This window comes from Oryctolagus cuniculus, chromosome 3 (genome assembly GCF_964237555.1).
Source record: "Oryctolagus cuniculus chromosome 3, mOryCun1.1, whole genome shotgun sequence".
NCBI lineage: Eukaryota > Metazoa > Chordata > Mammalia > Lagomorpha > Leporidae > Oryctolagus > Oryctolagus cuniculus.
Window position 1 is genome coordinate 125,274,445 of NC_091434.1, and position 14,222 is coordinate 125,288,666.

The 14,222-nt window shown below is 43.9% G+C and overlaps 1 protein-coding gene across 1 annotated transcript in view; it reads right to left on the reverse strand.

Annotated features, from left to right (window-relative positions):
* Window positions 1–14,222, reverse strand: part of CNTNAP5 (contactin associated protein family member 5) — a 985,000-nt gene that overhangs the window by 440,256 nt on the left and 530,522 nt on the right. Inside the window, exons 9-10 of the mRNA XM_051848810.2 lie at window positions 12,076–12,225; window positions 8,694–8,865 (exon numbers count right to left, since the gene is read on the reverse strand). Of these exons, the coding sequence (XP_051704770.2) occupies window positions 8,694–8,865; window positions 12,076–12,225 (322 nt within the window). The remainder of the gene's footprint in view (window positions 1–8,693; window positions 8,866–12,075; window positions 12,226–14,222) is intronic.

Genomic DNA, 14,222 nt, shown 5'->3' on the forward strand with positions numbered 1-14,222 from the left:
GGCATGTACCAATGACATCTCACTAGTCCAAGTGATCAATTTCAGTTCACAGTTGATCACACTGATAGGTCTAAGAGTCAAAGGGATTGCACAAACAAGACTAGTGTCTGCTAATACTAACTGATAGAATCAAAAAGGGAGAGAACGATCCATCATGGGAAGCGGGATACACAGCAGACTCATAGAATGGCAGATGTCCTAAATAGCACTCTGGCCTCAGAATCAGCCCTTAAGGCATTCGGATCTGGCTGAAGAGCCCAGGAGAGTATTTTAGGCATGGAAAGCCAAGACACCCTGGGAAAAAAAAAAAAAGACCTAAATGAAAGATCTCTGTGAGTGAGATCCCAGTGGAAAGAATGGGGCCATCAAAGAAGGAGGTACCTTTCTCTGAATGGAGGAGAGATCTTCCACTTTGACTATGACCCTGTTGGAATAAGATCGAAGTCGGCGAACCCAAAAGGCTTCCATAGCCTTGGCAACTCATGACTAGAGCCTAGGGAGATCACTGACGCCATAAACAAGAGTGTCAAATTGTTAAGTCAAGAACAGGTGTCACTGTGTACTTACTTCTCATGTGGGATCTGTCCTTAGTGTGTTGTCCAATGTGAAGTAATGCTATAACTAGTACTGAAACAGTATTTTACACTTTGTGTTCCTGTGTGGGTGCAAACTGATGAAATCTTTACTTAATATATACTGAATTGATCTTCTGTATATAAAGATAATTGAAAATGAATCTTGATGTGAATGGAAGGGGAGAGGGAGCGGGAGATGGGAGGGGTGCGAGTGGGAGGGAAATTATGGGGGGGGGGAGCCATTGTAATCCATAAACGGTACTTTGGAAATTTATATTTACTAAATAAAAAAAAGTGTCCTCCTTTCACCAGTTCTGGCCATCCAAGCCCATCTCTCTTTCTTGGCCCTTTAGCAACAGGCACTTGATATTTGTATAAACTGAGGAACCTAAGAAACCTGAATTTGAATCCTGGCTCCTTGCAACAGGAAATAGGTGACTTTGGGCAGCCACCAAACCTTCCTAAGCACTTGATGTTCTTATGATAAATGGGACAACCTGGTGGTTCTCAAATTTGAGTGTACATCAGAAACACCATTGGGACCCCTGCCTAACCTCCCATTCCAGATCCAGTAGGAATGGTTTTGGGTCTGAGCATATGTGTTTACAACAGGTTGCCAGGTGATGTTGGTGTTACTGGTCTGGGGACAAGACTTGGAGAACCACCTTGTGGAACTTACAGGAGAGTGGGGGAGAATTAAATGAAATAATATTTGGAGAATGTTGTTCAGTAACTGTTATATAAAATATAACCTTTTCTTTTCCTCCTTAAAAGAAGGCTAAAAATTATAAATAAAGAAGCAGAAGTGATCTCGTTTAGATTTTGGCCTTATCCCATCATGAGTTATGGAAGAACACCATATTGTAGCATTTCTCACTTTGGAGTTAGAAGCTCAGATTGTGTGGGCATTGCCCTTACAATGGCTTTTCTGGCACCCAGCATAAAGGCTTTCAATTTTAGAGGAGAATTAAAACATATGTATTACCCCGCAATGCAATCTTTTTATATTACCCTCTGTTTTTAACAAGCTCCCACACACAGGGTAGATTTTTAGCATGAATCTGTTTATGGGAGATGATCCAACATAATACTTCCCCACTCTCAGTGTTTACAGCACTCTAAAACCAGAACAGAAGTAATAGTCTTGACCAATGAGATCGTTAAATGCTTTTCTGAAAAGAACACATATAGTGGAGAAAAGGAAGGGTTAATGGGAGCAGAGGCCACACTTCTTAACTCATTTACTTCAAAAGTTGAATATCTTGTTCCACCTGTGACCACTCTTTGGAAAAAGCCAACTGTTTGATTTTAGAAATAATCAGAACAAAATATCTGCCCCATTGGATGTAATAGCAAGAAACAAAGGGGCAGAGCCCCTGCTTCCATCCCTGGTTTTGCTGCCCTGTAAGACACTTCTGCTTCTGCTTGTGCCAAACCAGAGCTGAACAGTGTTTCTAGACCTTCTCTAATGGCATCACTGTCTAAGGAAAGCTTCCAGGGAGTGAGATGTGTGACCACCAAAGCCTTTATGCTGAACAGAAGACCACATGCAAGCTGCACTTAACAATCTTTATAAAGATGTGCAGGCAACGTTTTTTCTTGTTTTGGGGTGGGGCCAGGCAGAGTCACTTCTATTATATAGGGCATCACCACCACCCACAGACTGTGGGGTTTGTCTAGAAGAGAGAGCAAGCTAAGACTTTCAGTGAGGGCCATCCAGGAACTATTCTGATAATACAAGAACCATAATCTCCCCATGCCCCTAAACAAACTACATCCCCCTTCTGCAGCTGAGGATCTAATTGTTTTCATTCATATTCATGATGGGTCTGTTGTAGTGGGAAGCAAGCAGGAGCTAAGTGAGAATGGTCAAGGAAGCCTGGAGGAAGAAGGAACTCAATGGTTCCATAAAGTGTCCCTTGGATGTATTTGGACATCCCTTTGGAGAAAGGGACTTTGAGACTGGGATATGTAAGACTCCTGGCCCAGGGGATACCAAGAGTTTGGGTCCAGGTATGGCTGGAAACATTCTCTTTCCCTCAAAGTTTATCACCTTTGCAGAGTCCAGGCAAGTCTACATCCTCTAGGAGAAGCTTTAAGACAGCCCAGCCACAGAAGCCAGACCCAGGAATTTGTTAGAAAAGCATCCCACAGCAATCTGTGATTTACCAAGATGTTCCTGGTGATTCTGATGCAAAGTTCCCCCTTCAATTCTGGCAAATGTAGGGTCAGCATATGTTTGAGTCCAGAAAGAAGGGCCTTATTCAAGTTTGCTATCCAGGTCCACATTAATACTGGCCTTGAGCTTCATTGTTTGGGAAAATTCAAAGACCACAACCTTGACACCTGAATGTTTGCTGATTTGCTAATGGGCAGAGACTTGGGGCTAAAAGGAGCAGGTCTTCCAAACAAATGGGAATCAAAGCCCAAGGGAAGTCACAGGTTTGACAGATTTGAGGCAGATGTGAGTAATTTCTGTGGAAATTACCCCAGCAGTTACTGGGGTCACTTGACCATGGTGGGACTTGGGGTGACATCAGGATACCTATCCTCTCCTCTTCCTATGGAAACTAGGGAGTTGAAAACTGTGGGAATTAACATACAAAATATTTACTGATTATCTACTGCATACTAGAAATGTGACTGAGTGCTTGTCTTTGACATGTTGCTTTTATGATCTTGGTTTTGCAAAATGTGCCATATTTCACAGCGGATAAGTGGGGCTCTTCCTTCCTCTCAAAGCTGTTGCCACCTGCTCTGGGATTCAGGGATGCCCCTAGAGATGACCTGCACTAGCTCTACTTTTCAGCATCTGAGTGGACCCCCTGTTCTGGCTTTGCATCTCATCATGGATTCAAATTCATGAAAATTATTGTACGATGTTTCTCTTTCTCTGTACTTTGGACCCCACAGGACCAGACATGACCCCTGGAGTTGATGTGGATCCTTCCACAGCATGCTAGGAAGAGCAGTCTCTGCACCTGACTCACTTTGTTCCACTCAGGCTCTGCCTGACATTGAACACCACTTTGAATGCCCCCTTTTATGTGGAAATACATTGAGTATGCAAAGTTTACAAAGACTATGGTAGACTGCCTATGCCTAAAAAGTCTACCTGGTTGGGTTGAAGATTGAGTTATGTATTTAAAGAGCCACAGACACACAACAACTGCCACTTCCAGATCAGTACTTGTTTGATAGTACAGGGAAGAGAACAATGTCAAGTTTATCTCTTAATTGCAACTTCAGTACTGTGTGTCCATGGAAAAGCTGACATACATCTCGGACTCTCAGTGCATCTGAACTCTTAGGTCCCTAACAGCTCCTATAGTACCCTGTTATACTTTGTGACATACATACACTCCTTGCCTGTATACAGGACTTAACTGCAGAAAGTGTGATTGACAGTTGTTCCCTGAATGAAGCAAATATTTAAAGCAGAATTTCTTTTTTTTTTTTTTTTTTTGACAGGCAGAGTGGACATTGAGAGAGAGAGACAGAGAGAAAGGTCTTCCTTTGCCGTTGGTTCACCCTCCAATGGCCGCCGCGGCCAGCGCGCTGCGGCCGGCGCACCGCGCTGATCCGATGGCAGGAGCCAGGAGCCAGGTGCTTTTCCTGGTCTCCCATGGGGTGCAGGGCCCAAGCACCTGGGCCATCCTCCACTGCACCCCCTGGCCACAGCAGAGAGCTGGCCTGGAAGAGGGGCAACCGGGACAGAATCCGGCGCCCCGACCGGGACTAGAACCCGGTGTGCCGGCGCCGCTAGGCGGAGGATTAGCCTAGTGAGCCGCGGCGCCGGCCTTAAAGCAGAATTTCTCTGTGATACCTAAGGTATCTTGTCTCACCTACTATAAATCATAGGGGAGGGTCAGAAGTAGCTTATGAAATAAATGAGGCACCAAGGGTATAGAGAATATGAGGTTTGTGGTCAGGCCTGCAGAAGAGGTATAGTGGCTTCACATTGTACCCTTAAGGCCCAGAAAGACAATAGATAGTGTGTGGATCTCTCCTATCTTTGGCCTGGCCTGTACTGAATTTTCCAGAAAACAACATATTTCCTGCTATGCACCTGGTGAACTGTGCTACCTCTATTTTTAGTCCAGAGCATGTTGCCATTTGCCCATCATTGGGATGCAAATGGATTAAAGTTCCTCAATCCCCAAGAATGGACCCTACAACTTTTTACTCAGGATGACCTTTCAATGGTGGTTTGCAAAAACCACCAACAGGGTAGCAGCTACACTAGACCCCATTGTGGGGAGCAGCCCGGACTGGACTGAGTTACTGGAATTAAGACTTATTCTATGCATCTGCTCTCCCACAATATGGCGCTGGGAGAGAAGTAAACAGCTTCTGCACAGCTGCCTCCAGTTCAACCAATAAACTGTAGGACTTGCTCCTGATTGGAGGAGAGCAGCGTACTCGGCGTGTGGGCAGCTGAGTTGGGATTGGCAGAGGAGGACTATAAAGGAGGAGAGAGACAGCATGCACCGGGGAACATCTAGGGGGAACATCTAGCTGGAGGAACACCTGTGCAGCCCCTGAGAAAGCCGGCCGGCGGTGTGCCGCTCCCCTGCGGAAGTGGGGAATGTGGCCAGGGGGAACTGCCCTTCCACGGAGGTGGAAGGGATAGTAGCCAACCCGGGAAGAACCAGCAGAAAACCCGGGGAGGGCCGAGCAGATGAAAGAACAGCGCAGGGGCTTAGTGTTGCTCCTCCACGAAGAGGGGGAGCGACACCCCATGTCAAAGGGAAACTTTTTTTTTTAACTTTTATTTAATGAATATAAATTTCCAAAGTATGACTTATGGATTACAATGGCTTCCCCCCCATACCGTCCCTCCCACCCACAACCCTCCCCTTTCCCACTCCCTCTCCCCTTCCATTCACATCAAGATTCATTTTTGATTATCTTAATATACAGAAGATCAGCTTAGTATACATTAAGTAAGGATTTCAACAGTTTGCTCCCACACAGAAACATAAAGTGAAGAATAATAGATGATTTTTTTAAATGATGATGAAATCAGATCAGACCTATTGTCATGTTTAATCTCAGTGAGAGTCAAGTTGGGAATTGATAATTTCTTTTTTTTTTTACAGAGGATCAGTTTAGTATACATTAAGTAAATATTTCAACAGTTTGCACCCCAATAGAAACACAAAGTGAAATATATTGTTTGAGTACTCGTTATAGCATTAAATCTCAATGCACAGCACATTAAGGACAGAGATCCTACATGAGGAGTAAGTGCACAGTGACTCCTGTTGTTGACTTTACCAATTAACACTCCTGTCTATGGCATCAGTAATCTCCCTATGCTCCAGTCATGAGTTTCCAAGGCTATGGAAGCCCTCTGAGTTCTCCGGCTCTTATCTTGTTTAGAGAAGGTCATAGTCAAAGTGGAGGTTCTCTCCTCCCTTCAGAGAAAGGTACCTCCTTCTTTGATGACCTGTTCTTTCCACTGGGATCTCACTCGCAGAGATCTTTTGCCAGAGTGTCTTGGCTTTCCATGCCTGAAATACTCTCATGGGCTTTTCAGCCAGCTCCGAATGCCTTAAGGGCTGATTCTGAGGCCAGAGTGCTATTTAGGACATCTGCCATTCTATGAGTCTGCTGAGTATCTCACTCCCATGTTGGATCACTCTCCCCTTTATTTATTCTATCGGTTAGTGTTAGCAGGTACTAGACTTGTTTATGTGCTCCAAAGGGAAACTTAAAGGGCCCTCGGAGGAGGAAACTTTGGGACATTTGCACCTCTCACACGATGACTGCCTTGGATTTCCTATATCATATCTCCTCATAGTGGCCAATGGTAAAGAGCTTCAAAAAGTGTACGCCACATATTTGGGGCCAGAAGAATAGAACGTGGGGAGGGCTGGACCTCATCTTACTTTGAGAGAGAGGAGGCACGGGTACTGATGGCAAGGAGGGGCCCTACATCTCTGTGGCTAGTGAGGAAGGGGCCAGAAAAGGAACTGTGAAGAGACACTCAGCCTGCCGGGGCCCCAAGCAAAGAACACAGAACCTGCCTACTCTCCCCTGCATCTCTACTGAGAAGCAGTCTCCTTAGAGGCAAAGACTTTGCACTTGCCCTGAAATCAAGTTTGCATTGATTAACACATTAAAAATAAAACACCAATCTCAGAAACCACCTGCCTTTATAACCCCTGCCCCTCTCCAGCAAATGTCAAATACACATTCATGATAAAATGAATCAAGCAAAGCCTCTTGCTACATGTTTCCCTTCTATTGGAAATGGTGCCTGGTAAATCAAGACAAACGTACCATTTACCCTCTAAACTAAACACGATCCCTTATGACACAATTAGCCCAAACCACAATTGTATGTAATACAATTATGCAAGAGTACAATTACACAAAAGTAATGATGCAGTGTAGATGGCAATGACTTTCACGTAATGAAAAATAATGGAAGTGTCTTTGATTAGAAATTAAAGTATCATAGAAACCCCTATTGATAAATGTTCTCTGTATTGATCCACATTTTGCAGAAAGCTATGTAGGCTGATGGAGTAGGATCAGCTATGAATAAAGACTGCAGGGGTAGTAACCATTCCCTGTAAGATCTTCAATTACGAGATCTTTAAACTAGAACATTTTAAGGAGGAACATATTTTATTCCCACTTTTCCAGCTGGGCCAATAGAAAACAAAGTGAAGCAGCAGAACCAGGAAGCCTAAGTGATTTGTTGATAAACCCGTGTGTGGTGGTATTAATAGAGAAACTTGTGTGTAAAGTTCCACCTAATTATATTGGCCATTCCCAGAATTAGCAGAAATTATCATCTACAAGGTTGATTCCTCTTCCACTCAGTAAAAGCACCTGCTACTCCCCTGGCCTTTGACATTCACCTCCCTCTCTTTGCATTCACTCTCTTCCAATGCTTCTTTACCTCTTGTTTCTAAGTATGCTGTCTACTAGTCAAAGCTGATCATCTTCCTCCTGATTCTTGCCTGAAGTTCTTCATGAGTGGTCTTGGCTCACGTCTGCAGTAGAATTCCTATCATGTGCTCTCCTCACATCGACCCACCATTATGAGAAATATTTGGTAGTCTCTAAGGCATCATGAATTGTGAAACAATGCATTTTTTTATGTGCCCCTTAGAAATAACAAATAGCATCACTTACACTGTAACATGCTATCAAGTATAAAATGCATCTCAATATTAAAGATTTCACATGTTAAATGATCATGAATTGAGTATTTTTTTTAGTTTGCAAATAAGAGAGTTCTTTGTGATTTATCTCACTCTATTGTAATGGCTAATTTGTTCCCTGATAAAATGTGAGTGGAAACTCCCTATCACCAACACATAGGCAAGCACTTAGATATTATTTACCCATTTAAAAAATGATATATTGAGTCATGTTAGCAGAATTAGCAGAAGCCAGAGAAAGAGCAGAGGCGCCTTCCTGAACACTCAGAATCCATCCTCTTTGGTTTTCTGCACTGTGTCTTTAAATCTAGAAACTCCCAATAGAAGGAGAACCAAATCCCAGGAGGAAAGGAGAGAGACCGAGCTTTCGCTAGATCTGAGGGCTGCAGAGTAAAAGCGCTGATTCTCCAGCCATGGTCTGGTCTCTTCCACGCCTAAGAAGCAGTAAGGGGGAGGGGGCAACGCAAAGATCAGCCTCCTCAGGGGTTGCTGTGTGCCACTGGGCACGGCTGGGACTTTTATTGCAAGACTATCAGTGCCTGATGCTTACGAGCCTGTGTTACCAAAAGACACCCCTGGCAGCGAAGAGTGAAGCGGCTGGGGAGAGGAGTAATTCCTCCCTCCTCTCTATTTTACTCTTAACTTCAAAGTAATCAAATGTTGTTTATGCATAAAATTTTAATCCTTTCACAAATTTGTATTTTGATTTAATTTGCATATCCCATTTACTGCAAGTCAACATGAAGAGAGACTCAACTAATTTAAACCGTTTTTCTCTGGGCCTGAAATCCTTTCAGAAATATTTTCCATTAGGCGACTCAATTATGTCTAATGTGGCTAATGTCGGTGGATTAGAATTTTGCTTAAAGAAACTCATATTTAGAACAGGGAGAATGGGAAGGGGGTGGGAGAACAGAGGAGAAGAGACAATAATTACCTGTCTTTGATGCTACACAGATCAATGTGTAAATCACTAAAATTCCCCAGGGAACCTTGCTGAACTGAAATGAGGTCCTTGGGCTGGTTATCAATAAAGATGAGCCTCATGCAGCCTTGGAAAGCCTTAATGGGATTGAAACATTGGGAATCGGTGAGATTGTCGGGGCACCCTGTGGGACAGAGAGAAAAGATGAAGAAGAATGCTGAAATGATCAGTCATTGCTTTGGCGACCTATTGATGGAAGACCTCGAGGTCTAATTATTTCAGTGCTTTTTTATTCACAGCAGTGTGCACACTTCTGTTGTAAACCCTGGCATTCTTGGGGAGGGGAATGGATTGGTACAGAATGGGCCACGTTCCATCATTGCATAGAAAATGAATGTGTGTTAAAGGGAATACCAATACTGTAACATTTATCTCTTTCTGATTGTTTTTCCCTGTTGGTAAGCTATTTGCCACTCTCTTCCATGGTATCCTTCACTCATCCACAGAAAGCAACATATTAGAACCACTTAGGAATTCTGTTTCTGTCTCCAAACTCAAGTCTAAATGCACAATTCAATCCTGAATTACACTTTCAAAGGAAATTATGCTTTGGGTAAGGATGGTGGCAGAGTAATTGTCTGGTTAATTGTTAGCATTAACAGGTTTGGTTCCTGAGAAAGGTACACACAGGGACGTTACTGGAATTTTGAACTGATGTGCAAGGCAAATCCAGACGTTAAGGGAACTAAGGAATTAAATGCACATAGAGCGCTATAATAGCATACGTGAAAGGTTAACACTCTCCTTTTTAAAGAGTGTTCTTTTTAAAAAAATACATTACACTGATTTAGCATAGCTGGCAACCAGTGCATATCTACCTCTCATTAAGGCAGAGAGAGCAAAGCAGGTATAGGAGTGCTTAGCTGCCTTGCAGACTCTTTCCCATTGGTTGTAATAGGTTCAGAGCATATGGGAATGCAAGCTTGAAAACATGGCAATAACCCATAAATAATTGGGAATTATTTCAGCCATCTCTAATAGACACTCACTGCTGGGCTAAAGTCTGGCAGCTGGTTAACAGCTCACAGGCACACTATAAAATGAAGAGAGATGCTACAACTTCTAATTGAAGCTGTAGAGAGAATTTATGCAAGTTGACGATTATTACTGAAACTCATTTTTCACCTTCCTTAAGTTTACAGTCGATGTGTGAGGTGTTTGTTTAAACACTGTGCAAAGCATAGTAAATCACCTCCTAAGCCCAGTGTCCCTTAAAATGCACCTCTAAGATCACTCATTCAGCTGGGGGAGGGGAATCATTTTGGCCATTAGAGATATCAGAAGCTTATTGTACCATAATTATTAAAAAAAAAAAAAACTTCCCTAGAAATAAATTCAAGATTGCTGTCCTTTCTCACTCATATATTGCCTACAAAGTAAAATCACACAATCTGTGAAGTATGGCTTCAGGAGTCCCAAGACCCTTGCTCTGCAGCTTTATGCTACATCTGCTCTGATTCTTCGCTTTTGCTAGTGGGCCATGGAGGGCACAGATCTGGATGTGAATTCTAGTGCTCCTGTTCTTCACTAGCTCTGTGGAATTGCACAAATTATTTCATCTCAGCAAACAACAGTTTTGCTCTCTATGAAATATGAATAACACCCACTACACAAAGGTGCCACAGGGATTAAACAAAGTAAGACACACACAGAAGCTTCGCAAAGAGTACAGGTGCATCTCTTTCTAAAAGGATTGCTGCCTTTGCACAGGTGGAGAAGATCTGAGGAGAAGGACAAAGACCCTTCCTCACCCTAAAATCAAACCACCCTGGTGTTGCTCCACATGAAACCCCATATGGACTTGTGTACCACACTTGTACAAAGTCCCTTTTAGGTTTCAAAACTATGCCCATTTCGATGTATAAGAGAAGAGAGTTGGGAAATCTATGTGAGAGACTGCAGTGTTTACACAAGACCGCTCTTACATTCCCTAGAAGAGAGAGTGGTCAGTTGCAGCCCAGAACCCAGCCCAAGCCCGTGTCTATAAGGGCTGGAGCCGTTTGCTCACTCCCCAAATGTGATCTCTACATTTACACTTTGGTTTCCACTCTCCCAGCTTTTCTGAGGGTGAGCCTATTTCCCCATGTCCCAGAGAAGAATATTCAAGTCTTCTTAGTGTCTTGCTCAAGATCAGACATCCAATGTTCTTTTCATAGATTATTTCTATGATACGAAAAAACTGAATAAGAAACTGGATACTCACTTTAATGAAAAGTCTTTTAAAGATGCCTAACCGCACATGAGTACTTCAAAAGGTCTGTGGTGCGGTGGGCATTTGGTGCCATGATTAGGATGCTCACATCCCCTATCAGAGTGCCTGGGTTTTCATCGCTGATGCACTTGTGATTCCAGATCCCTGCTAATGTTCACCTTAGGATACAGCAGGTGATGGCTCAAGAATCTGGGTCCCTGGAATGAGTTCCAGACTCCTGGCTTTGAGCTGGCCCAGCCCTGGCTGTGACAGGCATTCTGGGGTGTGAACTAGCATTTGGAAGCTCTCTGCCTATCTGCCTCTCTCTCTGCTTTTCAAGTAAATTTAAAAAATAAATAAAATAAAAAACAAAATTATTATTAAAATAGATCTTTTATAAATTGTAGAAAATATATATTATGAGTATGATATGTATAGATTTCCATTTTTTTGCACTCAGATAAACATCTTTTAATTCCATTTTCCATGAACTTTTTGAAGTACCATCGTATGCTTTTCATCCTAATTATCTTGAACGTTTGGTCCTTGTAAAGATTCCCAGAATTCACTTAACATAGGAGAGGGCAGAACCTGAGCAGGCTTCTTCCTACGTAGCTACAAGTTCCTTGACCTCCTGGTCCCTCCCCATTCCAGCTGCCCCAAGTCATGGGCATGGTGTCCAGGCTTGTGAGGAGGGGAGGCAAGGGGCTGAGAAAGCAAAATGACAGAGAAGTGACCTCGGTGGCTAAGTAGGCTGCTTCCACCTGAGTTTCCTTCTTTTAAGCACTGCTGACTCTTGGTGCATTTTCTATAAGTTTTCAGCTGAGTTTCTCTTTCCAATGTGATCACAGAGCCTGGCATAGCTGCAAAAACTTCCATTAGCTGTATTATGTAACCCCAGCTCTTATAGATGAAACTCTTCACTTCCTCAGCGCTGCCCTAGATAATTTATATTTGTACAGCTGTGAGATATTTTGCTTCTCACTGTTCTCAGTGTGGGTATGTGTGTGTGTGTGTGTGTGTGTGTGTGTTGACAAAATGGTCCATTGACAAAGTGAGATTCATCAGAGTGAAATAATTGTCCCCAGCATTTCTCCCTCCCCACTTCCCCTTATTTCCAATCTCAAATGTTGGAGAATTTACCTCCAAAGTAGTAGCTGCTTCCAGAATATATCTGCACCCGGGTAGTGTCTTGAGCCGGGGATGCTGCATCATTATCCAGAGTGAGAGTGATGCGGTTCCTTCTGGCGCTGATGCTGACCGCATGCCACAAGCCATCATTCAAGTTGCTGCCTGCAAGAGAAACAGGAAGGGCAAGCGTAGGGATGATTGATTCACAGAGGTCTGGAGAGAGCAGGGCTCGCTTCCCAGCCTGCAGACCCCTTCCTCCCTTGACTCAAACCAAATCAATGCTTATCAAGCATCATCTTTCTTCCTCTTCTTATAATTCTATTCTACTTTTCCTTTTCTGTCATTCTCCTTTTTCTCTTCCTTCCTTCCTTTCTTCTTTCCTCCCTTTCTTCCTTCTTCCTTCTCCCATTCCTACCTTCCTTTCTCTTTCTGATTTTTTTTTTTTTATTTTTTGACAGGCAGAGTGGACAGTGAGAGAGAGAGAGACAGAGAGAAAGGTCTTCCTTTACCCTTGGTTCACCCTCCAACGGCTGCTGCGGCCAGCGCACTGCGGCCGGCACACCGCGCCGATCCGATAGCAGGAGCCAGGTGCTTATCCTGGTCTCCCATGGGGTGCAGGGCCCAAGTACATGGGCCATCCTCCACTGCACTCCCTGGCCACAGCAGAGAGCTGGCCTGGAAGAGGGACAACCGGGCCAGAATCTGGTGCCCCGACCGGGACTAGAACCCAGGGTGCCGGCACCACAAGGCGGAGGATTAGCCCAGTAAGCCGCGGCGCTGGCCCTCTTTCTGATTTTTAAAATAGATAACCCACTTTTAATATGTTTGGTTTAAACACAAAAGGGCAAAACAAAATTTTATATATAATATATATATATATACAAACCACAACAAAAGCCATGTCATATGACAGTACTTATTGAAAGTCATGTCCTATATTAAATTGTCTACTGATGGACAAATGCAGAAGAAAATGCCAAAACAAACTCAAAGTCATACCAACGGTCTCTTGCAGTTCTAGATGCAAAGCAGTCTCACATGAGCAGGCTGATTAGCTAACTCCATGTGAGAAGTCCAAGAATGTTTTATATGGGGAATGTTTTGGACATGATCAAGAATTTGCAACATATCAGACAATAATCGCAGTAGACAGGTAACCTACTTGGAGGTCCAAAATTTGAGAATGAGCAGCAAGAGCTGTCAATGCCAGCCTAAGGAGAGGCTTCACCAATATCCTTAAACAAATGATTCTGGAAATGTTTTACCCACACTCATTCCAACAGAGTCTCTGGGAAGGTAGTCTTAGGTGTCTGCATTTTCAGAAAGCACGCTGTGTGTTTCTAACATGCAGCTAGGGATAACAATCACTGTTTTAGGACGTGGGAGTTCATGAGGGATCTTTGGCACAAAATGATCTGGCTGGAGGGGCACATTCAAAGAATCCTCTGGCCACAGAGCAGATGGCAGGAGCTTGGAGGACTCCAGGCTGGGGGCAGAGTTGATGGGACCCATTGTTTGCAGAAGCCCCAGGAGACAGGACAACAGGCTCTCTGTTAAAGCAGCAGCCATGGAAATGGACAGCGAGGGATAGATTAAGTGCTATTTGTGGAGGTAACATGGAGTCTGAAGGAGCAGTCCCGAAGCAGCCAGCCGGCAAGAAGGTGCCAACAAGCAGAGCACAGGCCTGAGGGGTCTCACAGGGGCAAGTGCAGAGCTTCTGCTCCTGAGCTCCCAGACAGCTGGAGAAGCTGCCCAGGGGGATAAAGCAGCAGGCATGGGGCCCAGCTGCACTGACACTGGCACAAATGCCCCCCATCTGCTCGGAGCAACCCAGATGCAGGGGTGCTCCTTGTTGTCTGTCTCCACTGCAGCCCTGAACATCTGCTGAGGCTGGCAGGCAGCATCCAGAGGCGTCTCAGCCTGGAAAACACACCCTTTCCTAAGATCAGCAGTCTGCAGACAAGGCAGGGTTTGGGTCCAGGCTACAGGAATTCTGCCAATGGGTTAGAGGTTCTTTTGTTTCCTAGTAGTGGACATTTGACTTCTTTCAGGAGCACAGCCAGTTGTAGGTCTTTTCTCTTTACTTCGTTTGCATGCTCATTTGAATAAATCTGCATACCAAATAAGATTGGACACAGCTAAACTATAGAATCTTAGGG